The sequence below is a fragment of the Gymnoscopelus microlampas genome (assembly GCF_963454915.1).
Source record: "Gymnoscopelus microlampas genome assembly, chromosome: 16".
In the NCBI taxonomy this organism is placed as follows: Eukaryota; Metazoa; Chordata; class Actinopteri; order Myctophiformes; family Myctophidae; genus Gymnoscopelus; species Gymnoscopelus microlampas.
Genome location: NC_139953.1, coordinates 20,674,609 through 20,701,899, shown reverse-complemented (window position 1 = coordinate 20,701,899; position 27,291 = coordinate 20,674,609). Strand labels below are relative to the sequence as shown.

Below are 27,291 nucleotides of genomic sequence, written 5' to 3'. Positions count from 1 at the left end.
ATAAATGTCCTACCTTAACTGAGTGACAGCCAGGTAAAAATGGTTTGAGCATGAATGTTCTTAACTAGAATTATCCAAAAAATAAATGCTGCGCTCAAAGAAGCCTATTTTACTTTGAGCCATGGGCTTGGTATGATCTCCAAACTAAAGTTAAACTGCCCATCCTGATTTCACTTGGGGTCTTCAAAAGGATGGTAAAGGAGTTGCTTACTAATAGCTGCTCCTGCTCTGATGAATAATTTGAGGTAAATTGAATTGTGGCTCCATGGTCTATTAAGACTATTATTGTATTTACTTGATGTGTACAATGTGATGTTGTATACAGCTATGTTTTTTAATCCATTATGATTTTAGTGGTTACTGTAGTCAGTCTGTTTTGTTGTGTTTTGTCCTGTTCCTGCTAGTGCCAAAAGAGACTAAGAGAAATACATTGAGACTGACTCAATGTATTTTTACTGGCGAAATAAAAGTTTTTTTTCATCTTTTTTTTTCAACAGAATGGATGGAATACAATCTAAAAATGATTACAAATAGTACATTTTACCATTTTAATACATTTACAAATGTGCACCGAACGTGCACGTTTATGTGCATAAATTACCTCCAGGGTTAGGTGGGGTCGCGAGTCAATGGCCGCATTATTTTGGGGTCGCAGGCTGAAAGGTTTGGGAACCCATGATATACTGTATATGATGTCCACACAAAAAGGGTGAAGTAAGATTTGTTTAGGCAACTAGGCATGGCCACTACCTTGACAAGGTTGAGGATGATGATGGGAGAGCCAAAGCGCTGCAGCATCTGGTCAAAATGGAGAGCAGCTACATGGGCATATGGGTCTGCCTGGTCCACTGAAAGAGAGGGTCAAAGGTCACACTTTATTACTGAGCAGTATTTATTCATCACATTGCAGTTATTACTAGGGTTGTGTCATTTTGAAGCAAAATCATAAAATAAAGAGGTTATCAAAAGTTACCATGTTCAAGCAAAATGAAACCAAGCTTCTCGGCATGAGTTTATGGCAATGTAGAAAATCCTCCCTCTAAGTTTAACAAAATTAGCTTTCAATCTGCTCAGCTAGAAACTACTAATAATAATAGCTTACATTTATGTAGTGCCTTTCAAGAGACCCATTGACACTTGTGGCAATGGGTCTACCATGTCTAAAAACTTTAGACATGGCTGGGTGAAACATCTCCATCTCCTCTCCATTGATGAGCTTTTAAGCTGCAGCTTCACAACAGTCTGTGTTACTGTCGGCAACACAGCCTCGACCGCAAAGCAAGTGACGTTAAAAATGCTGGACCTTATGTCTTCTTTAAACAGTATTTTACAGTGTCGCTAAATGGGAAAAAACTTTTTGAGTCCATCTTTACACTGTAGATAGACTTGCACATCAGTATATGGGGCAGCAGTGGCTCAGGGGTAGAGTGGCCGGGTAGAGTGAACTGGAAAACCGCAAGGTTCCCAGTTCGATCCCGGGCTGGGGCGCTCCCTTAGAGTTAGTGTGGAAGTGTCCTTGAGCAAGACGCTGAACCCCTAATTGCTCCCGATGAGCAGGTTGGTGCCTTGCATGGTTTCCTCCTCGCTTCGGATAGAAGCGCTATATAAATGCACCATTTACCAGTATAAAGGAAAAGGCTGTTGTGAAAGACACTACTGTAAATCACTGAGTTAATTATGTGTCCCTTGTTTAATTAGTAATACTGGATGTACTGTGATATCTTAAAAATAAGAAGAAAATATATACCGTAGCTAAGATAAAACTAGAGGTACAGGTACTGTAGAATGGCAGGTATGATAAACCTCTTAAGGCAGGTATGGTATCTTTAGCAATTAGATGGCATTAAACGACGTGAACATAGCAACACTGTGTCAAACACAAAGGAAGTAATCACTCCATGGGGGCCTTCATTACACGGTTCAAGATAGAGATGCATTGGTTATGGTATCCATAGCAATAAGTCATCCGGCCCCCTTTTATGTGAACATAGAATGGCCTTTGACATTTACAGTATATCTATGGATGTGATTAATTCTTGAAAGTATAAAACTAAGATTTTCAGGGGGAAAGACCAGAGGTTAGACAGATTTGTAATATCACATCTGAGGTTTTTTTTTAAAAAGGGGAAAAAAGGACTGTGCCTTAAAACAAAAACAGAAATGCATGACAGACATATGAGCTGACCAACCACGCACCTCCTTAGACCAACCACGGACTTGTGCTACAGCCCAGCCAATAAGAGGCTTACTTGAGTTTTTCTCTGGCAAAACCTGGTCATGCTGACTTGTGGTTTAGTCGCTGGAATTATATGAGGTAAGATGGTGGGTCTGACCACGTGAGACTAGATAAGGACTGACTTAAAGCGAAAAGTGGTATAGGATGGCACGGTAAGTTGATCCACAAAGGGATGTTAGGGATGCGCTTTGTGTCTCCACCTCACACCGGTAAATGTCAACCAAGGATGAAATAGAGGACAGGGGGGAGAAATACCCAATCATGCATGTGTACAGGGAGGCAGGCAGACAGACACACACGACAAAACAATCTGAGGGGTCTGATCTCATCCCTCCAGCCCTGGGTTTGATGCTGAACCCTGCAGGACTCGTCACAGTTCAGATGGAAAGCCCTTACTAAGGACAGGACTCTGTTATATTTTAATGCTTTTGTGTAAGGTTAACATACAGCCGACTCTGCACCAGACTGATATCATTCACTGGGACTAGGAATGGGTACTGTGAACCAATACGGTACCAGTGCCTGAAATACCAAAAAGCTCCTGGACAAACAGTGCTCCTATCGGTATTTGACAGTCAATTCATTCAAACTAAGTGTTTAACAAACATAGCCTTTACAGCAGTGGGCCACTCTGTTACTAACAGCTATTTGAAGACACATTTTCTGAAGTTTCCATCCGAGAAAGCGATGGCATCCGTGATTGAATAACTAGTGGATGGTTTCCTATCACTCTGTCCCTCCGATCCCCATTTATTCACAGGACACACAAACAGTAGCCAAAACAGTATTACATGGAGTAATATTTTTAAATAGTCTTTACGTTCGAGAAGATCAAGAACCCATATAGTTCATTGGCATCTAAACTTGTTATGTTAACCAGACATGGATAGTAATTGATCCCATCGCCTAAGTATAGAGAGTATTGATAAGAGTATTGAAGTATCTGCATCGATCGGCAGTATCCTAACAATTTCAATCCCTAGCTGGAACATTATATGTTTTTTCCAGAGTGCCACTGTAAAGATGATCAGAATAGTGGAAGGCATTTAAAGCTAATTCCTCGGTCTGAATTACATTCAGCTTTAACACATGACTTGCATGTCTAATAACACCATGAGCGCATCCATTTTGAGCATGGGTGGTCCCGTGAGATTGCCCCTAACCCATGACCGCATGAGACCCAATGACCTACATAGCTTCCCCTTCCATTGTCTTCCCCAAATTATACAAGCTCTCTGGTAAAGATGTTTAAGATGCAGTGACGAATAAGTCATTCTGCTCTTCTGTGCAAGGGCAAGTGGTTGAAGGCAAGGTAAAAAAGGTCATCAGGTCATTGACGTAGTCAATCAATTGACCTCATAACCACCACTTGGCAAATGGTCAGATCTACACAAATCCCGCCACTTGAGAACACCACTTAACTTGTGCAAATCAGTACACATGTTCCCTGTAGTCACGTGATCAAGATGTATCTGTCAGATTTTTCAGCTTCCAATTCAATTGGAAGTTTTGCACAAATTGCCATAAATTATGAACGCAGCTTTCGACTGCTGGGTACCTTCCCCAGTAGGCAAGGAAGGACCGCCACCCAAAGTCTTTCAAATCGGCCTCATGGTGGCGCAATAACAGGTCACTTCACGTTGTGGTCTAAAACTCTTGAACCGTAAGTCGTACAATGACATTTTGTTATTCACAACACATCGTGAGCTTGCTATTATTTGAAAATCTTTGAACATATTCCAACATTTTCACCCATTACATTCTCGAAATAGGGACACCTGGTTCAAAGTGGTTTTCAGTATGAATCGAAGTAAATTATTTCCCCATCTGTCCAACTTGATAGGGTACAATCAATGAATCTATGAATAGATGGTGTAGCGGGGGACTTACATCGTATGGGGGGTTTCGGCATCATGGTGGAGATGTCCTGAGACCAGTAGAGAGGGACCGAACCCCGCACCTGGACGTAGGAGGAATAACTTCCTGTCATGAATGACATAACTGAGGCATCGTGGATGATCTGTTCTGTCTCCACCTCATTGGCTACATCCCCCTGGAAACAAAAGGAGACGATGGGCATCCATCACAGAGGGCTAAGGAACATCGAACTACTGTACCTGCTAAGGAGTGTCATTCAATCATTTTCAGCACTGCTATTGTCAGGATTTTTTTATATTAGTAACACAAAATCCGTTTTCAATAGGCTAAAATACAAACAACTAAAAATACTGACATTTCTGGAGACAGTTTATTTGCAAATACACTGTGGAGCATTTGTCAAAACTGAAATCAAACCCAATCTCAGAATATAAGTGCAAAACAAAATGGGTCAAATCTGTCAAATCTTAGAGCAACCACACACGTGTACACATGCACACACATACGCAAGGACACAGCAGCAGGTTAAATTAACCTTAAAGTGATAGACTGACTCATTCCAATCATCCTTCCACCCCTGCCTCTGTTATTATATTCTCCCTAGTTGTCGTGGTAACCCATGTACCTCGCAGTTGGCTCCTCTTTTGAGGAAGCGGGTCCCGGCAAATTTGCTGGATCGCCTGGCGATGAGGGTGACATGAACCGGTCGGCCATAGATGAGAAGTTCTTTATTTTGCGAGTAAAGGAGTAACGCTAACACAACATGTACACAGATATCATACAAACACTTACTCACAGACACACAGATCATAGTTAGGGGTGCAACAGTTAATTCGAAAACTATGATAAATCGGAAAAGTTCGCATTGTTGAAATAGAATAATCACTAAGAACATTATCGATAGTTGCAGCCCTAATAATAGATTCTGCCCTTGTCTCTCCCTGTCTGTCTCCTAATTTTCCCTCTCCTACCTTCTTTCTCCCTCCCTCCCTCTCACATCCTCTCAAATCTCCCTTTTCCTCGCAAAATGTAATGGAGGTTACAGTTGAAGTGAATAGAAAATGACTCAATTCTAACCATGCCTCAAAGACCACTGCATTATCAAATCAAACATCAGCTGACAATAATTTTAGCTGGCACAAAAAAACAAGGTATAATCACACCAAAATTTGCATCACTCCACTGGCACTGCAATTTTAAAACATTGATTACCATAAACGCACAAACAGCTCTGGCCCCAGCTACATTTCTGAACTGACTCAGTATTGCATGTACCTCTTTTGGTTGTTCCAAAGTCCAGGGTGAAGACCAAAGATAACCATGCGTTTTTTTTTTTTACTAGACTTTGTTGATTTTGTTAGATTATTTTACTGTATTGATTATCTACTGCTTGTTTTTATTTTAATTGACATTTTATTGTTGTGTCAGTCTTCTTAAAGCTGCACTATGTAACTTTTGTCTTCTAACCCGGCTTCCTGCGCAAGTGCTGAAATGTTTACCATTGAGCCTGCCTGCCTGCTTGCTCAGGGGATAAATTGAATCTTGACCATCAGGTCAAAATTCAATCCTGTGTCTAGGTGAGACATGACATTTGACACAATCTAAATCTAAATGTCTCAATAGAAGAGCAGGGAGACAAAATACAATCACCCCAATTGTATAAGTAATAAAGGTTCGGGCCGCTGCGCAACAACATGCAACATGCAAACCGAAAGCGAAGCAAAACCTTGTTGGAGACCCAGACACGCAAACAGCTTAGAGACGCAGACAGACAGCGTGTGACTCTCTATTGTATATTAGGATAATTTTATTCATATATATAGCAATAGCAAGTGACATGGTGCAGCTTTAACTTTCGAAAAGTTGCTAAATAAAGTTTATTGGTATTATGATTATTAGTATTATTACCATCGGTAATGAAAAATGCTTGCATACAGTTGTGTGTGTGTGTGTGTGTGTGTGTGTGTGTGTGTGTGTGTGTGTGTGTGTGTGTGTGTGTGTGTGTGTGTGTGTGTGTGTGTGTGTGTGTGTGTGTCAGGTCAGGTTTTCACTTGCCCTGTCTGTGGAAGACAGTGTGCATCCCGCATTGGACTATACAGTCATCAAAGGACCCACAAATTGTAGCAGAAGTCATCATCGGCCACAATGGACCAACCATAAGCAAGTAAGTGCGTGTGCGCGTGCGTGTTTGAGAGAGTATATATATATATATATATACACACACACACACACAGTCCTAACAAAAACTAAATAAAAAAAACGCAAGTGCACACATCGCAAGCTAAACATGGACAAACACTATCTTTCATCCAAACAGAGGGACTATACTCATCTGGTCAAACATGCACAAAGAGATTTTCCCCCACCTCTCAACAGATGGAGAGATTATGCAAGCGCCATTGTTTACAAGTCTGATAACCATTTCTTAATTGCCATCATCATTGTTTTTTCTAAGGCCCTGTAGATAAACAGACATTTCTTCTGCAGTGCTTCGCAGAGGAGCAGCATGGTGGCTCATAGAATAGTCCAAGTGTAGATGAAGGCCAAACAAAATTTAAAAAAGTGAGTCAGTGATAAGGCAGCTGAGTGCACGAGTGTGTGAGGGTGTGTGTGTGTGTGTGTGTGTGTGTGTGTGTGTGTGTGTGTGTGTGTGTGTGTGTGTGTGTGTGCGTGCGTGCGTGTGTGTGTCGGGGGACGCAGAATTACTTGTCTTATGCATTCTCTTGTATTCTATATAGCCTTGGTTGGAAGATTAATAATACTCCTGTCTCCCGTATCACCTTGGTTTGAAAATGTATAATAATTCAAATTAAATTGAAACCTTGACAGTATATATGTTTTGCCCAGTTGTTATAGCAAGAGAGTCTGCTATCCCCGCTAGCAGCCACTAAAGGCCATGCATCTCCTTACATCTGGGGATTTTGCTGATCATCAAAATTAGTAGGATTCATCCAGCAATCTGCTTATTAGATTATGAGATATCTTGTGCGAAAAGGTGACATTTTGGCCTCAGGGTCGTGCTAAAGGAAAGAACAAATGGGTCACTCAAATAGTGAGGGTTCTCACCCCTGGGTGTGTGAATGCACTCAGCAGGGTTGATGGCAATATGCCCATTATATTTTGAGTGTTACAGCTTCCGAGTTTTGTGCGACACTTCTCCGTGTGATTGCCCCTAAGTCTGTACCAGAATAGAGATATTCAATAGGGATAATCCATTAAGTGTCGTGTAATCTAGATTCGTTTTTGAGATATCCTGTGTGCAAGTGGACATTTTGGTCAAATGGTGGTGATAGAGGATAGGCCACTAGGTCACCAATACCAGTAGGGCTAATCCACTGTTTATTGTGAAGGTGCACAGCAAATATTATGAAATCCAAACAGTAGTTTTCAAGATAATGTTGTTTGGGGCCAACGTCGTGGAGAGACAGACAGACCAACACGGCCATCCTTGGATTCCTGCCCGTGGCTAAAAACAGCGCTACAACACAGGCAGCAAATAAGAGGAATGGAGGTCATTTGTGATACCTGGGTGTGCATATATCTTAAACATGGCCTAGGCCAGCGGTCCGGGCACCTACTGTAGGCTCTAATGTAGCCTGACGGGTTCAAGTCACGTCCCCGACGATCTTTACTCTCACCATCTCCACTTTCCACTATAAATAAAAGGCAGAAAAGCCCCCAAAAATATATTAAAAAAAAAAAACATGGCCTTCACTGTGCTCGCAAACCACATTTCATTTCTGTAACATTTTTCCAAGACATTAACAGACATTTTACAGGGGGCACTCCTCCACGTCTCCCCCAGGATTAAGCTCTGCACCATGGGGAATGCTCTGTGTGCAGCTGCTCCCTGCCTTACACATCTGTGTAACCTCAGACATTGAGCCCTTTTAAAGCCAGTTTCTACAGAATGGCATTTGCTGTAAACTGCTGAATAGCTGCATACAACTTTTACGCATAATGCTTTACATTGTTACTTTTATCAACTTAATACACTAACATTTTTTGATCCATTTCCGGTTCCGGTGGGCGGTCCGGAAACGGAAATATATGGGTTCCGGTTTTCTCGATCGTATCCGCTTCCTGTCTAGGATGCGGTTTTAAAGTCGATTATCTCGGCTGTTGTTTTTCTCCTCGCATCGCACGGTCTAACGTTCACCGCTGTAACTTCAAGATGGCGGAACGTATGGGGTCGCGGTTTTCACTGCTCGCTTCACACAGATCCCCTTTGTGTGTAGAACCAAATGAACGCGCGTTTTTACCGGATTTAGCGGGGTCTATGGCGACATGAAAAAAACAACAATAAAACCTTGGCACTGGTGAGTACATTATGAGATTAACCTCTGGTGTTCAATGTGTTAATATACGTGTAAAAGCACTAATGCTAAAATCAGGAGACAGAACTGTAACTCTTTAACATGACAAAAGGATACTGGACTGGCCACAAAAGCCGTGGATAATGTACATGAGCCAGTCACGATGCACTGTGTCCTTGACCCTTTCCAGGAGCTTCCCATTCCACACGTACTTGAAGTACGGCTCGTTCTGGAGGCCATGGACCACTGTGACGGAAGACAAGGAACAGATAACACCTCCTCATCAGTGTATCCAACCAGGATTACATAAACATGCTAAGCATACCCTTCAAATGGAAGGGAAGCTTAGTTGAGGTGACGCAGACAGTGAAGCAATAATAACTAATACTGAGCTTGTGATGCTGGATGACTGTGTTGCTGGTGTTTATAATATGTATGTATGTATGTATGTATGTATGTATGTAAGTAAACCTTCATAGGAAGTGACCGCACACTCCAGTGTGTAAAAATGCATGACGGACTGAATGCTTCAGTTTTATTGCACGTGTTCCGCCTCATACTTCTTAAGGCGCTACAGACGCGGCATGTCACTCCGCCCTTCCATGTGCAGCTCATCAGAGTCCATCAATGTTACAATCAACTCAATAAGTAGCAAGTATATTATAGCTGAAATTGAAAGTGGAAAATGATGTGGCAATCATCGTTGAGACAGTTGCAGTCATTATTCCAGCACTAAAAATACCAAGGTTCGTTTCTTTTTTAATCATCCAGAGACTGGACAGAAATACAAAATAAGGAGTTGTATTAATTCTCACACCACTCATGTTATTTTACAAGTTTGTTTCAATGCATTTGTAGGGTACTTGATTGAAACATTGATGGACATTGGTGCTGTTCATCCATGTGCTGATGAACAGCACATGGAAGCACACATCACGTCACATGGGATGTCACTATAAATGTAGAGCACTCACACCTGTGTGTATAGCACCTGATGAAGGTGAACGATGAATGCGTTGTGCAATAAAACTCGAAGGGATAATGTAAAGGTAGGGTAAGTGATTTTCTTTGGTTAAAATAAGTGTTAAATAGCTCTATATTCTGATAGTACGCATTGCTATAGAGTGTTTGTTCAGTAAAAGGAGTCTCCTTGTCTCTCCAGCTCTTTATAAAACAGAAAATGCATTTTCGTTTCAGTTTCATTTCCAATTTTATCCAATCAGGATAGAGAACTCAATCAGGATATAGATTAAACAAGTGGAATTGGAAGTGATGACACTAAGAAATGAGCAGTCAGAGCAGAATATATCAGAATATAGTGCTTTAACCTTTTAACAAAATACTTTTTGTTTTAACCAAAAATATCACTATCACCTACCTTTAAGGGATTGGTTTAATTAATGTAACACCCAAAACACACCCATGACTAATTCAGATGCTTAACTCATTCAGTGCCCAGCTTATTTATGGCAGCTTGGCTCTGAGTGCCACAGCCAAAATTAATTGTAAAAAAAAAAGTGCTTAGGAGCCGACATACAGCCTATTTAAGTAAGAAGTTAAACAAAGAGTGAATGGAGCAGAATATTTTCAAATCATGATATCTTGGGTTCTGAACATTTAAAAAAAAAAAAAGAAAAAAATATATATTATTCTTTTTTTTTTCATGACGTCTTAGACGTCACGTGGCGCTCAGGGCGCTCAGGCCACGTGACGTCTTAGACGTCATGTGGCACTGAATGAGTTAATAACCCCCGCTCACCCAGACGCACTGTCTAACTAGTAATATTGGCGTGGACACACCCACAACACAATTTGTGCCTTGCATTCTGCGCTGTGCGCCAAAGATGGTCTAAATAGGGCCCTCAGAGTAAAACTAACCCACATTGTTTAGACTTTACTTGCGGTCTTTTTCTTTTGGATTGAGTAAGTAAAAAGCTATGGAACAAACAATAGTATATGAAAAAACTGAAGATCCGGGCACTCTGAAATTTAAAAGAGGAGAACGGAATCGACCAGAATCGACCTTTAGAATCGACCTGGGGCCGATTCTAAAAAGTGTTCTGAATAACTTTCAAATATTTAGTCAAAAATTACCAACAAATGATGTTGCTATATACTGTACATAGCAACAACAACCTCAAAAGGGGTTCCCGTCTTGAAAGGTGTAGTTACAAATAGGGGTTTCCGCCCTAAATGGGTTAAGTGAGTATTATTTCAAGAGTATCCGCATCTTCAGTTTTTTTCATGTTTTGTATCCCGCTGGATCCAGGACCTACACTTTTATATCACATTTTTTCTCCTCAAGCACCTGGTCATTCTGCTTTTATCGTAAACAATGGTATCTGTGTGGGGTTCGTTAAAGGTTCAGCTGACCATGTGTGGGGAGGCCTTCATCCTCAAAGATGTCAAAGCTGTCCTGCTTGTTGTGTGTGTCATGAACCTCCTCCTCCTCTTCCTCAACCGTTGGTGTTTCCGGCGGCTCACATGGTCTCTGCAGCAGAGTCAGGTTGTACTGCAGCGAGTGGCTCAGGTCATAGCTATAGCTGTGGGAACCATGGTACATGTACAAGAGTAAAATCCTCAGTGTTCAATTAACCAAATGGACCCTATAAGCAGGGGTGCACATAACTGGTGCGCAGGTGCGCATGCGCACCCAAAATAAAAAATGAGCACCACATCAGACGACGCGAGGCGCTTTTGCGTACCAACAGCTGGGACAGGAATTTCCAAGCTTTTATTTTTTAGCAAAAATAAAAAATAAAAGCCTGGAGATCGAGGACACATGCTGCACGTGATTGTGTGAATGTCTCGCATCGCCTCGCTGCGTGCACGCAGCCAGCAGCGGCTGTTTAGAGGCACTCGTCACCGATGATGAACGCACCGTGATGGTGCAAAATATGCCGCGAACGTCCCAATCTGGCGGATAAAAGCAGTGCAGCACAGGGCACCAACCTTGGGGGCTTCACCAAACGATGTGAGAGAAAAAAAACGCCGAAAATCGGCGGAATTTGCAAGCAGAGCGTCCTCTTTTTTTTTTCTTCCCTCGCGAGTCCATTTGGTTACATCTGTATGCTCTCAAGAGTTACAAATGGGTAAATTAGCACTGAGGATTTTACTTGTGTAATGGCATTTAACGACAATGTCTAAGTTGTATTGCGTGTCTGGAGTGGGGGCGGCCATAGCTGAGTGGTTAGCGAGCCCGCCTAGGGAGCCAGAGGCCCTGGTTGCCCCAGGTTCGATTCCAGGCCATGTCAGCATATGTGTCGATGAAATGAAATTTGTCCCTGAGCAAGACTCTTAACTAATTGCTCACAGGTTCTCATTGGAAACAAGACCGCAAGGACTTTCATGAACGACCTGTTAAAAGGAATTATCCTTAAAGTGGACCCCCTGTCCGTTTCCAAATGTGCAAGTTGTCGATTATTTTTGGAAAAAGCCGGACTGAGTAATACTCAATTCACAACAATGGTTGTAATTAGCAACTAATCCTTAACAATTATCTTAAGCTGCTTGGAATACCGGCTGAATATGTTAGTAGTAATGTATAAAAGGATCTAAATGTCTCAATAGAAGAGCAGGGAGACAAAATACAACCACCCCAATTGTATAAGTTATATTGTATTAACATACTCCACCATACAGATTGGACAAAATAACATTTTATTCATTAAAAAAAAAGTTAGTCAGTGCTGCTTTAAGTTAAGTAGGATAAGTTGGTTTGATTGGAATTGAAACATTAAAATATCTATCTCAATGTTGGAGAGGTTTCTGGTTTTGGCCCTATTCTGCTTCTGAATGTCGTAAGCTTCGAAACTGCAAATTTTTAGGGCTGTGGTATTAAAATGACAATAGTTTTTTTTTTGTTGCCGTCACATCAACACCCAACCATTCTCACACTGTGATTGACGACATACAAACATGTCATAAATAACTCTTGAACCCTGTCATGAGATGATCTCTGGCTGGTTTCTATGTTAGATTGATAAATGAGGGCCTATATGTTCAATGTAAACTATCTTCTCTCTGTTAAAAATCATACAAGGTTGGACATTTTACTATAGCTTCCTTGGGTCTAGCCTGGCTTACCTGAAATAGAAGTTGCTGGACAGGTCCACATTCTGAAAGATCCGTACATATCTGTGGGAGAACCAAATAATACTCTGTCAAACACACATTTAAATTGTGACAATCACACTTATTTATTCACCCAAATAAGGACTTTGGCGTGGGAGGACATTGTTGAAATGCTGGGAAGGCCACTTCAAAAGATACAGAAATAACTGCACTAAATACAATATACAATTCAAACACACACACACACACACACACACACACACACACACACACGTACGTAATGGGTTTAATTATGTTATTGCTAATTGTTCATTTGAGTGTTGCAATTGCTCACTCACAGCCAATTACTACTCAGTATTTTAAAACCACAGACTGACTGGCTGGATGCATGTCAATGGGTTTGTAGGTCAGACAGGTTCTGTGACATGAGCGGACATGGTGTACTTAAGATTCCCTCCATAACAAAGCACTCTAGCTGCAGTACAGAAACTCTGTGACGTCATTCACAATCCGCATGTCCATAATTGTGATTGCGATTTGCACAAGGCGATATGGGCATAGTAGCTACCCGCCTGCCACAGACCCGGTAGATACAGTAAGTAGGACCCCCTTGAAAATGAGATGGTGCATCTCAAGGGTATGGGCATTGATTTAAGCCCATACAAGGGGCTATCCTTTCAATACATTCTGACAATACTCTTGAAGTGAAACTTTACTAATCAAGTAACAGGGGAGTGTTGGAAGACAGAGTGTACCTCGCCTCGTCAGGGTGTGATACTCGAACAGAGTCATTGGGGATATAGATCATGCTGGTGTCTTCAATTTTGTAGATCGAGTGGCCACCGATGTCAGCCATCTTTCGCCGCTTGGTGATCAGCACGATGTAGTACCCCTCAAGGAAACGTACAAAACCTGTCGGGGAAAAAAAGAAACAGCTAGTGTAGTTTCTAAAAACATGGAGAACATGCCAAATGTATTAGGTTAAATCAATCAATTAATTTCAAAATATTCCATCCTGATTGGCTAAAATTGACATCAAAAGTTTGCAGGAGTGGCCCGTTTTTAACAAAATGACACAAATCATGAATGCAGCGTCCGATTGCGGTGAAACTTTGCACGCACATTCGCACTATGTTGAGGAAAGAATACCACCCTTTTAACATTGCCCTATTATAGCAGCACCAGGGGGGCGATTTCTGCTAAACATTTTTTTATGTATTACTCATGTATTACAAATTTTGTCCAAACATCAAATCGGTACACATTATCTCTAGTCAAGTGATCAAGACAGATCCATTTGATTTTTCATATTCCAAACTGATTGGGGGGGGGTTTGGTTTTGTCAACGGAGGGGGGGGGGGGCGTTGTAACCCAGCAACCCTATGTAAATTACGCCACTGCTGAAAAACGTCACAGCCCAACAGTAACGTAACTAATAATTGGGCCGCGCGACCCGGGAATTACCGTAATAATCCTAAAACGGGAGCAAAACGGGCCGTCTGGCGGCCCGTAAATTGCGCGGCCGTTCTGGAATTTTCCCGAATTTCCCAGTGGCCAGCACGTCCCTGGTGTAGGCTAAATAAGACGGATGGTTTTAGCCTACACAACATGATGGGCCGAAGAACCATACTGTGTTATGTTTACAGTATGTGCGCAAACATGTCTCCGTTCTCATGATCCTGCAGGCACATTCAATTCTAAATAGATTCCCGGCATTCAAATGTCTCCGCAATCTGAGTCCCATTGTTAATTCCTTGTGTTATTTATGTTTTATCATCAGTCAATCAAAGGTTATGATTCAAACACACACACACACACACACACACACACACACACACACACACACACACACACACACACACACACACACACACACACACACACACACACACACACACACACACACACACACACACACACACACACACACACACACACACACACACACACACACACACACTAAATGTAAGGTGTGACCAATTAAAATGTTTAGGTGCACTGACTGGACAGATTTCTGGGTGCATGTGTGTGCCCAAAATGGGTGCACTCTGGAGCCCTGGGTACTGTTAGTATGGTTACGTTTAGGCATGGTTTTGGTGTGGGTAAAGTTAGGGTAAGGATGGAGATGGTGTTCAGCTTGGACATGGGGTTGAATTGGCATATAAAAACCAAGGTGCCCTCATTGAACATTTTTCAACTAAAAACTACTTTTGACTCAGTAGTTTGTACAAATATTAGTCATTTGTATTGAAAAATGTATCAATTTAATTCTTTCTGTGGCCTTACTCATTGTTTAATTTGCTGGCATTCATGCCCTGGCATTAATGCCCTCAAGAAACAGAAAGAAACACCACAAAAGGCCAAGTGGCCTTGCCCATAAAATGAAGAAATCCCAGGCCTGTGACTGTCCCACACATAATGCAAGACTAAGACACTGCCATACACATTGCTTTTATTATATAGTTTCTAAGATTCATCTAAAAGTCCATTAAGAGTCATGGGCACAATTTCCCCGGCCAACCAAGTATATAAGGTTTAAGTGGTCTTTCATCATTCCAATCTTTACAGGGAAAAGGACTAGAAAATGTAGCAAATATACACAAACTATACGCATGAACGGTATGTCAGCCAATGCTTATGAAAATCATTAAAACATCATTGCAAATGCCCCAAGGCTAAATGAAACAAACAAACATTGACTTGGAGCCAGTCTGTACAGTTTGTTTAGTAGAGAAGAGGCTCCATTTGGACTCTAGATAAGAGTCATTGAAATGAAAGTCGATATTTACTATGGTCTATATAATTTGCCTAGCTGCTTGTGCCACACAAAATAGTGTGGAATTGCGTTGCAATTTACAATGAATGTAATATCTTGATGGCTTCTTTTGTAACATTATGCAACATCTATATTTTGTTGTATTGGGATGATATTCAGTCGCCCGCCTCCAAAGAATAATGAGTGAGTTCTTGGATGTAGGGGGAGCATTGCATTCCCTTAGGCTGTGGTCGATATGCTTTTAACTATTGTTATTAAATTGATTGACCAGGGTCTCTTTTTCAATGTATAGCAAAAGAAACAAGGACATCTAACTTCAACTTTTCTTGACATTCGTTCCATATATACTGTATGAAGCATACACACTGAAGTCTGTATCTCCCAGCTTAGTACTACCGGTAGTTGTAGGCACCTTCAGCATAACCTTATCTTGAGATCTGGTACCATGACTTGATGTATTGAGTTCTAACAGTTCTGTCAAATACAGGGGTAGTTTGCCCAGTTGATGTTGCTTCCTTCTAAGAGCCAAGGCAGACCATCTTACTGAGGTGTACAATGTACAGTGATGAGTTCTTAAACTTTCTCCTGTAATAACTGTGCACTGTGATAACTTGCATCCAAGGGCTTTAAAGTACTGTCTCAGGCATGCACAAAATATCTCCATAATCAAATATTGGCATGAGTGTAGCTTGAACGACCCTATTTCTGTTTTCTTTTGAGAAGCATGATCTATTTCGGTAGAGCAAGACGATTTTAGGTTTGATTTTCTTTGCTAGATTTGCTATATGGGTTTTTAAAGAAAAGTCTGACTCCTCATCTAGCCAAACCCCTAAATACTTGATACTATGATGAGACTTTTTTTTTTGTTTGAGAACATCATATACTTTGTCTTGCCTACATTTAGAGACAGTTTAAGACCAGCTAGTGCTTGCTGAATAATGTTAAAAGCAGACTATAAATTAATTGTAACTGACAGCTAAATAAAGATAGGGTGCCACTCCATCTTTAAATAAAGGCTAATATGCAGTTTTCTAGCAGCCTCTGTTCTCCAATAACATGACTGTGTATAGGGATAAATATCTCCATTAGACACTGCTGTGATAACCAGAACCTCATCAATACAGGGATGTGTTTCCACTTGTCTTCTACATTTAACAATTTCACCTTGCATAGCATATTACTGACTCCTAAAAGATACAGTACTAGTTAACAGCACATAATTTACTTCTCACACACGCAGCAATAACATTTCAATGTCATTGATTGGTTGACTTACTCGATTGACTACTAATGTGATTGAGCCGTCGTCACGCTAATAACATAGTGTGTGCAGCCATAAATAGTGTTTATTCTATCTTTCATCCAACTACTAAAACATTTTTCCTGTATGAAAACTGCACATGGAACAGCTGTGGTTTGCCAACTGTAGGTCAGTGAGTGCCAGAAAGTTTAAGTCATTTAACATGCATTTTTCAAAAAGTAAGAGACAAATGACAGTTGAACTAGCATTATCCAAACTGTACTACTGAATTCAACTCCACCCATCTGGTTAGGCAAGAAAGTCAAAACACGTAACCATAATTTGTGAAATCGTCATTGACCCAGTCCCAGGCATTATGTTTACAGTTCATGTTTGCAGTCAATGTATGTAGGTCAGTGGTGATGCAAAGCATGTAACATTCACTATTCTCTTACACCACCGGGGTTAGTGGGGTACTATCGTGTTCAAAGGTTGCAATTGCTCTGCCCCACAGGAGAAAAAAAGATGGTAACCGTGGATTTTATACCTTTTGCATCGAAAAGCAAAAACAGCACCGTATTAGACTCGGCAGAATTGAAAGGGCAGCAGAGAGAGAGTAATAGAGAGAGAAAGAGAGAGACGGGAGAGGTCTGTATTATCAAATTTTGCCTTTTGACATTTCCTTTGTGACATCTCTCTCTGTGACCCTGAACTCACAGGCTGGCATCTCAGCCAGCGAGATCAACAAGACCCTTTTGAAAATGCCAGAAAATAGGGATCCAAAAGAATAATGATAGAAAATAGAAATGTCATTAAGAAAGCAATTAGGACAATGAAAAACTACATGTTTTGTAATGCCTTTACTGACTAGCGAGCCAAAAGGTCATGACTATTGCGGTCCTACTGATGGCTGAGATGACACAGTTCATGAAGACCACCTGTGACACCTTTAGCTTAAACAAAGTCTGTCACCACTGATGATAGCACAACAGATTATGAAAAACCTAATTATAAGATGTAACACAACAATAATTAGGTGGGTCAGACAGAGTCAAAAGCCGAGCGCTAACGGGCACATTCGCTATTCTTCAGAAGACATGGAGCTTAAATACTACATGACACTCAGCTTGCCATGCTTGTTCTTACTCACAGGAAGGAAATAGAATACCATCTCTGCAGATATTAATCAGTTAGTATTTCATCAGGACAAGATCCATCTTAATGAAGATCGAAACGTTGAGAACTGCAATAAACAATTCATTGGAGCTGAGATACCAGACTTTATTTCTATTTTTGTTTGTCCAGCACCTGGATGAAGAGATTGGACATGCACGCATCATCTCCTTTGATGTAAATTATTATGACCATACCGTATGCGACTACATGCTCTGCATGACTATACTCTACATAACTGTATACTTGATCCTATTAATATTTTAGTTCTATTAACAGAATCCCAAGCTCCTGTCTCCTCTCCTCACCATCAACGCATCCCAGTACAGTTATCTTTACTTCCTATAGCAGGGGTCTTCTACAGGGGGTCCGGGACCCTTAAGGGGTCCTCAAAGTTACTACAGGGGGGCCACCAAATCTTTGTGTGATAGGAACTTTTTTTTTTACATTAACCACTTGAACCCTAGCCTCCCTATTCTGAGGGGAACATTAGCCAAAAATAGCAGATCTGCAAGCTCACAATGCCTTGCAGCAAGAGGCGTTGTGAGCTTGTAGATGGGCTATTTTCTGTAAAGAGGTTTGGTGGTAGGGGAAAAAGAGCAGACCAAGAAGAACAAGTTTTCTAAGTATTGAGGGTAGTGGTGAACTGTCTGAAAATACACTTTGTCATGAATCCAACACAACCCTACACATTGATAGTGCTGTCAAACAAGTCTATGAAGCTTTCCATGAAATCTATGAAAAAGTTTAATCGGCAACAGAATTTTATACAATATGAAGTGGGGGGTCCCTGCTTCATCTCTCTCTCAGCTAAGGGGTCCTCGGCCTGAAAAACCTTGAAGACCCCTGTCCTATAGTGACGAAGAGGTGAACGGAGAGTGGAGGGATTCATCTTACCCACAATGCCATAGGCTGAGACAGCCCTGGACAGGCCTGATGACCCCTTCTGGCCAATCTTGGTGCGGTTGCCCAGATCAAGGCGTCCCAGCAACTCTCTGACCTCCTGCTGGCTGTATACATGCTGGATAACGGTACAGAGACAGACAGATAAGTCGATAGTCAAAGAAACACGCACAAAATAACATACAGTATATATGCAAGCAAACCAAACCAAACCAAACAGAACTAAACTAAATAAAACTAGAAAAAGTGCTCCTTGGAGCACAGGTCTCCGCCAGGTCAGGTAGGATAGTGTGGGGCAGCAATGTTCGGAATTCGCCAATCAGGCTGGAATGTGAAAAATCAGGCGGATCCGTCTTGATCAGTTGACTATAGAGATCATGTGTACCGATTTGCGTGATGTTTGGATAAAATCTGAAGGAGTAATATGAATAAATGAGTTTTATATAAGTTGGCCTCCTGCTGGCGCTATAATAGGGCAATATTGAAAACGTAGTGCAAATGTGCGTGCAAAGTTTCACCGCAATTGGACGCTGCGTTCATGATTTACATTTTGTTAAAAACGGCCCACTCCTGCAAACTTTAGATGTCAATCTTAGCCAATCAGGATGGAATATGAGAAATCTAACAGATCCGTCTTGATCACATGACTATAGAGATCATGTGTACCGATTTGCGTGAAATTTGGATAAAATGTGAAGGAGTAATATCAAAGAATGTGTTTTATATAAGTCGGCCTCCTGGTGGCGCTATAAAAGGCAGATGTGAAAAATGCAGGGCAAAGGTTTTTCCCTGATCTCTAGGGAGTGCACATACAAAGTTTTACACAGATCGGTGCAGTTATGGGTAAAAACAGTAATCGGCATGTTATAGCGCCACCATGAGGCTGATTTGAAAATGTTCATGTGGTATTTCTTCCTCAGTGGGAATGTGCGTGCAAAATTTCACGGAAATTGCAAGCTGTGTTCATGATTTCAGGCATTTTGTTCAAAACGGAGCACTCCTGCAAACTTTGGAAGCCATTTTTAGCCAATCAGGATGGAATATGAAAAATCTGAAAGACGTGTTTTGTGTAATGACTATAGAGATACTGTGTACCGATTCGCGTGACGTTTGGCCAAAATCTGTAGGAGTACTGTCAAAAAATGTGTTTCGCAAAAAGCGGCCTCCTGGTGGCGCTATAACAGGCCCATGTGAAAACTTTGGGGCAAAGGTTCTGAATTGGCATCCAGGGAGTGTGTGTGCACAGTTTCGCTGCGATTAAGCCAACGGTGCCTGTTCACAGACGGACACACACATGGACGGACGGACGGACGGACGGACGGACACACGGACGGGCAGACAGGGTGCAAAACGGGTGCAAAACATAGGGTGCAAAACATACTCTCTCGCCATGCCTTTCGGCCTGGCGGAGACAAAAACTAAAACGAATGAAGACAAAAGATTCAGTGCACATTTTTAAATAGCGGAGTTATTGCTGGTCACAGAACTTAGGGAACGCAAACATTTCAGAATTAGCCTGGAATTTGAATTGATCTTCTTCATTTAGGCAATCAACTGCTCCTCAAATCCTGCAAAATTGCAGAGCTACAGTCACATTATCATTGCTGGGCTATTACAACAACAGAGAAAAACTATTAACTGCAATTACACCAAACCAACTAAAAGAACCAGCTATACTTAATAACAAATATTGTGCGTACTGTATGTACAAAGATTTCCTTTATTGTTTTTTGTGTTTTACATAGCTGTGTTTTTGGAATAAGCTTTGGCCCAGGATTCAGTACAGTATTATAGTAATATGACACAATTTTCTTTGCACATGAACGAGGAGAAAATAAAACTATGGTATTGCTTTTTCAGCCAAAACTAATCACATCTGGCTCTTTAACACATTCTCAGGCACTGTTCATAGAAAAGCCAGTCAAATGAAAGAAATTGCATGCCCTCTCTGGGTCTATAATATTTACAGGAACAGGCTGATGGATATACTGTAATGGATACTTTATAATAACAAACCCATAATAATCATAATCACCCACAATGAGAACAACAAATCAAGTCCCGGTTCACAGATTGTGGTAATGAGCAGTGGAGAGGGAGAAAAGCACTCATCAGCTAAGCTGTCATGTACATTATATTGGGCCGGCCAGAGTGAATGATAGTACAAGTTTTCCCCAGGCGCTTGCCTACTGTATTACATAAGAGTGTACATTACACACAGTTTTACACTGTGCTGTGGCGGGAAATCAGCACGTGGGTCACTCACCTTGTCATCAATTATCACCAGGTCCTTGGGTTCGGTGCGGTCAATCTTGAGGACGCGGTGTTTGGTCTGGGCCTGATTGCTCCCCACCAGAAAATACCTCTGTAAAAGTCAACACGTTTAAAGCATGTTAGGCCTGTCACTGTCACAATTACCACATGACATCAATTCTTTGGCATAATCGTCATATCGTTTCTATTCATCTGCATGAATTCATCTGTTGATTAATAGTGTTCCAGATAGTGTGCGGGTACTTTTCTTTGATGTCATTATCAGAGATCCAGTTATGAAAAAAAAAACATTTAAAAGATGAAATATCGAGTTTTCTGCCCAACAGTGATGATATACAATGAATATACAATTATATGAAGGCGGTATTGTGTGGTTAATGGCCATTATCTTTTGGTACAAGGTAGGCTGATATGAAAGAACACCTCTGGCAAATTAGGTAAATTTAAAATGAGCTTTTCAGCCAGGTCCTACACTGCAAAACCCTCAGTGTTAATTTAACTCAGAGAGAGCACAAAAGGAACCAAATTAAACCAAATTGGTTCATTTGGTTCATACATAAAAGCTGTACTATGTAATTTTCATGTCCTAAGATTAATTTTAACATGACATTCAGTAAAAGAAAGGTTAGCACACTATACATCTTTAACACTGAGGATTTTAGGAACATCTTGTGCCTTGCCCATCTTAAGGATGTCACTTCTTGCAGGTCATTATTTTATTCCACATTGTGGTGCGAGACTTTCTATTCACCGTGTTACACTCAAGGAGAACTCCTTGTGCCGATACAGCCATTTGAATTCTTTAACCCTTTCTTGAAACTGCAAATGATGGGATCAATGATGTACGACAAGCCTTTATATAGTCCATTTGCTAGGCTGCAATCTATACAGTAGTGTGCTGTGGAAGATACATATATTTTTTAAATTTCTTTTTCTTCCAGTTTTCCAGTTTTCCATTTTCCTCACACTAGGTTTTCTATCCACCATGGAGCCACAGTGTCCAGAATGGAACATCATGTTTTGATATTGATACACTGTGTGCCATGTTGTCCTATTCCACACACTGCCGACAACTACACTTTGGCCCAGAACAATCTAGACCAGTGATTGTCAACATGAGGTCCCCCAGCTAAATGACTGATAGTTAATACTATTCACCATTATTACATGTCATGTACAGTTTTTATTTTTATCAGAGTTTAACTGTTAACTCTACTGTACAGTATAGGAATTCTGGACCAAATGACAGACAATATCGGATCAATTCCTGTCAAACTATAAAAATGTTCTTATAGGTTAGGGTGGGGTCCAAGAGATTAAAAAAAATCAGATCATTAAACGGGGGGGTCCATGAACTTGAAAGGATAACGGTTGAGAATCACTGGACACAAGGCGTGAAAGGGATCCTAGAGGAAACAGTAGTGGGGGAATGATAACCCAAGATTTGTTTTCCTCTCTCTGGTGTTCCTGTCTTTTACCACATCAACAGCAAACAGCAAAACATCAAGCTCTGTTGTACTGCCATCTAGTGTTTAAAGTCAGCCATTCAGAATTCAAGTTCTTCATAATTCTTCCTCTCAATGTACTGCTTCAAATCACATGATCACATGATGATCACAAGCATTTATTGCACTATTCGTATTTTGTATGTCATTTTGTAATGTAATGGGGAAGGAGGGGCGTTTTAAAGCATCCAGATAATGCATGCATGCCTTGCATCATGTCAAACATAATTTGCTATTCGCAACATAAAGTGTTATACAACAATTAGGAGTTGGGACTTGTGCAATGTGCAACTTTGTGCATCAAGAAACCAACAATACAAAGGCAATATGAAACTGAATCATTGTGCTTCTTAATATAATATTAAGAAGCACAATGATTCCTAATGGAGTTGTGGAGGCCAATATGCTACCATACATCACTGGTTCTCAAAGTGGGGTCCGGGGACCCCCAGGGGTCCTTGAGGGAGTTCCAGGGGGTCCCCAGCTGAATGATAGCTTAGGCACCAAATGGACCCTTATGTGTCTGTAACTCTGAGAGTGTACAAATGGAATCAAATGGACACTAACGGGTCCATTTGATTCCATTTGTACACTCAGAGTTAAATTGACATCGACTTTACAATATAAATTCATTGCGGCCCAAGTGATAGAAATGCCATTAAATGGGGGTCCGTAGCCCTAATGCATGTCAAACTGGGGGTCCTTGAAATTAAAATGGTTGAGAATCACTGCTAGAGCCGTAAAAAAAATCTTCTCTTATGGGGGGTCCCTGGCATATCTTTTCAAATGGGGGTCCGCGAGCTAATAAGTGTCGATGAAAAGTTTGAGAACCACTGCCATACATAACACCATAATGTGAATCATATGAAACAACTTACTGCTCTGGTTTCGTACAGAACCATCCTCTGCACACCGCTGATGAAACCCGCTGACTGAGGCATGCTGGCGATGTATTATTTGTTACTTATTACTTATTATTTGACCAAACCCAGTCAAAACAAAAGAGTTACAGAAGGAACAACAGAGCTTGGTGTTAGCTATAAGCTAACTATACGTTTAAGACTCTAGCCGATAACATGCATTTCTAGAGTGTCAAACCAGCTGCTACTCAAAGCTTCAGTATGGCTATTTTGGACGTTTTTCATGAGAAGCTTCACCAATGTAGGGATATAGCTAATATTATATTATTATATATTATATTATATATAAGGCAGCAGGGACGTAAGAAACATGTTACTCCATTTGTTTGTGTCAGGTGACGGACTGTCATATGAGCAAGTGTTGCCAGGATTTGTGAGAGAAACAAGCAACCAGGTATGGGAAAACAAGCCCAAAAGAAGCAAAGCTGTGTTCCGTGAGCAGAAATAATGGAGCAGAAATAAAACTTCCGGTTGACGATCTCTTCAGAATAATATATAGTACCCTCTAGAGTAAAAAGAAACCATTGAAAATCATTGAAAAACGGTTCATTTGCACATTAAAACTATAAATTAAGCATTTAAACGAAGCTATATAACACATATTATGTTTCTGTGTAACAAAAACGTTTTTTAAAACATTAAAAATCTAAATGGATAAATGCTGTTCTGCATAGCCTATACAAATTGGACACTGGACCGGAGACGGCTGGCGATGCCAGCACTTGTGACATACACACGCGTTCAGGGAGACCCCCTCTACACTGCCACACTCTCCGCTAAGCGGGAGAGGTGTAAAAAAAAAGTGTGGCGGGCCGTTCAGTGAGGTCAGAGGTCAGAAAAGTGCCCTTTTCTGCCATTTTCAGACAATAGTGGACACTGGACTGGAGACGGCTGCCGATGCCAGCACTTGTGACATACACACGCGTTCGGGGAGACCCCCACTACACTGCCACACTCTCCGCTAAGCGGGAGAGGTGTAAAAAAAAGTGTGGCGGGCCGTTCAGTGAGGTCAGAGGTCAGAAAAGTGCCCTTTTCTGCCATTTTCAGACAATAGTGGACACTGGACTGGAGACGGCTGCCGATGCCAGCACTTGTGACATACACACGCGTTCGGGGAGACCCCCACTACACTGCCACACTCTCCGCTAAGCGGGAGAGGTGTAAAAAAAAGTGTGGCGGGCCGTCCAGTGAGGTCAGAGGTCAGAAAAGTGCCCTTTTCTGCCATTTTCAGACAATAGTGGACACTGGACCGGAGACGGCTGCCGATGCCAGCACTTGTGACATACACACGCGTTCAGGGAGACCCCCTCTACAACGCCACACTCTCCGCTAAGCGGGAGAGGTGTAAAAAAAAGTGTGGCGGGCCGTCCAGTGAGGTCAGAGGTCAGAAAAGTGCCCTTTTCTGAATGTCAGAAAAGTGCCCTTTTCTGACATTTTCAGACAATAGTGGACACTGGACCGGTGACGGCTGCCGATGCCAGCACTTGTGACATACACACGCGTTCGGGGAGACCGCCTCTACAACGCCACACTCTCCGCTAAGCGTGAGAGGTGTAAAAAAAAGTGTGGCGGACCGTCCAGTGAGATCAGAGGTCAGAAAAGTGCCCTTTTCTGCCATTTTTTTCTGCCAAAGGTCAATTTTCAGTGCATAGACTTCACAAATTGGGCGCTGGACACGAGACAGCTATTTGTGGGGGCACGTGTGACATACGCACGCGTTCAGGGAGACCCCCTCTACAACGTGAGGTCTATGCACTGAAAATTGACCTTTTCTGACCCCTGACCTCACTGGACGGCCCGCCACTTTTCTGGCTTAGCGGAGAGTGTGGCGTTGTAGAGGGGGTCTCCCTGAACGCGTGCATATGTCACACGTGCCCCCGCAAATAGCTGTCTCGTGTCCAGCGCCCAATTTGTGAAGTCTATGCACTGAAAATGGACCTTTTCTGACCCCTGACCTCACTGGACGGCCCGTCACTTTTCCAAATACACCTCTCCCGCTTAGCGGAGAGTGTGGCGTTGTAGAGGGGGTCTCCCTGAACGTGTGCGTATGTCAAAAGTGCTGGCGCCAACAGCCGTCTCCTGTCCAGTGTCCAGTATTGTCTGAAAATGGCACTTTTCTTACCTCAGGCCGCACAGGGCGGCCTGCCACTTTCCTTTTTTTACAAATTATCTCTCAAATGTTCACCAACATTCTGTACTGGTCTGTATCCATTTTCTATCAAGTTTAGGGGCGCTCAGTTATGGAGAAGTACACACACACACACACACACACACACACACACACACACACACACACACACACACACACACACACACACACACACACACACACACACACACACACAAACTACAAATGTACTAATATTTCTGTCCTCTATCTTTTTTATGCTGTGTCTCTATTAGGGCGGGCCATACTTTTTTTTTTTTGAAAATCAAAAAAGAGGGGTGTTCAAATGACAGATTTTGGCATGTAGAACACAAATCTGAAGACATTTTTCAATTCTGATAAATCTAACCTACATCAATTTGCAGTTAATTATTGTACATGTTTTGATTAATATGCGATTTTCTTCTAGAAGAAAAAAATATTTTGGGAGGCTTTTATAAAGAATTCCTGTTAAAAATAACAGATGTTGGCATGTAAAACACAAATCTGAAGAAATTTTCCAATTCTGATAAACCTAACCTACATCAATTTGCAATTGATTATTGTCCATTTCTTTGATTAATTAGCGATTTTCTTCTGGAAGACAGAACTTAAGATGGGAGGCTTTTTACAAAGAATTCCTGTTCAAATAACAGATGTTTGTGTGTAAAACACAAATCTGAAGAAATGTTTCAATTCTGATAAACCTAACCTACATACATTTGCAGTTGATTATTGTATATGTTGTATTAATTTGTGATTAATTCGCTCAGGCCAACTGCAGCAATAGCAACTGCGGCTCTGATTGAATCATCACAGAAGACACCTTATGAAAAGTGATTGATAAAAACAAGGTCAAGATAGCACAGGAGAAGTTGATAAGAGAGCTGGGGGATGAATTTGAGGAGAAGTGCAGGAAGGAGGGGGGGGGGGGGGGGGCGTGTGAGTCCTGCATCCTCTTTGATGGACGGATTGACCTGACCAATGTAATGATGGAAGCTGAGGGCAGTGACCAATCTTTTCCTGCAAAGATGAGGGAAGAACATAGTGTTGTCAGTGAGCCTGGCAGCAACTATATGTTCCATTTTACCCCAGAAACAGCAACTAAAGAGGAGTCACATGCAGTGCAGATTGCTAAGGTCCTTTTTGCTTGGCTGAGAGAGAAAGGTTTTCATAAGACCTTGTGTGCCATTGGAGGAGACTCAACAAATGTCAACAGTGGTGTAAAAGTTGGAGTAATGAGGAAGCTGGAGCTGCACATGGGCAGAAACCTGGTCTGGTGAAGGTCCTACTCTGTCAACAAATGATCTGGACCAATACTAAAGCTCCTTGATTCAGCTACAGAGTTGGATATCAATCCAACATGTACCAGTATCTCTGATGGCCCTTCACTGATCAAGCTGCCTTACAAGGTCATTCAAGATCTCTTGACTGATCAACACTATGGCTATCAAATTGTTTGTGCAGTCGGAGACAGAGTGGTTCCTGCAAGGCTGCATCTGTTGGATATTGGGCCAGTAAACCACAGCCGCTGGCTCACCACAGCAAACAGACTTCTCAGGCTCTGGGTGTCAAAGCATGGACTGAGAGGAAAGAATCAGAAAAATCTGCAGTTCATTGTGGAATACATCATATGAGTGTATTATCCATGTTGGTTCAATGTGAAGGTCAAGGAATCCTGGATTGAAGGGCCTAGGCACATCCTGTTTCAGCTGGACTGCCTGAAGTCCCAGAGGAAGTAGGCACTGGACATTGTGATGCCAACTGTTAGAAGATCTGCTTGGTATGCCCATAATGAAGCCACCCTCCAAACACTGCTGAGTGCAAAGGATCAGAAGGAGAGGATTGAG

At 41.6% G+C, this 27,291-nt stretch overlaps 1 protein-coding gene across 1 annotated transcript in view; it reads right to left on the bottom strand.

Annotated features, from left to right (window-relative positions):
- fig4a (FIG4 phosphoinositide 5-phosphatase a) overlaps positions 1 to 23,625 on the bottom strand; it is a 78,944-nt gene extending 55,319 nt beyond the window's left edge. The window contains exons 1-10 of the mRNA XM_084081804.1: positions 23,254 to 23,625; positions 20,863 to 20,961; positions 18,591 to 18,714; positions 13,260 to 13,416; positions 12,517 to 12,567; positions 10,804 to 10,973; positions 8,548 to 8,676; positions 4,740 to 4,840; positions 4,127 to 4,289; positions 751 to 848 (exon numbers count right to left, since the gene is read on the bottom strand). Coding sequence (XP_083937930.1) covers positions 751 to 848; positions 4,127 to 4,289; positions 4,740 to 4,840; positions 8,548 to 8,676; positions 10,804 to 10,973; positions 12,517 to 12,567; positions 13,260 to 13,416; positions 18,591 to 18,714; positions 20,863 to 20,961; positions 23,254 to 23,316 — 1,155 coding nt within the window. The 5' untranslated portion in view covers positions 23,317 to 23,625. The remainder of the gene's footprint in view (positions 1 to 750; positions 849 to 4,126; positions 4,290 to 4,739; positions 4,841 to 8,547; positions 8,677 to 10,803; positions 10,974 to 12,516; positions 12,568 to 13,259; positions 13,417 to 18,590; positions 18,715 to 20,862; positions 20,962 to 23,253) is intronic.
- Positions 23,626 to 27,291: the final 3,666 nt, after the last annotated feature.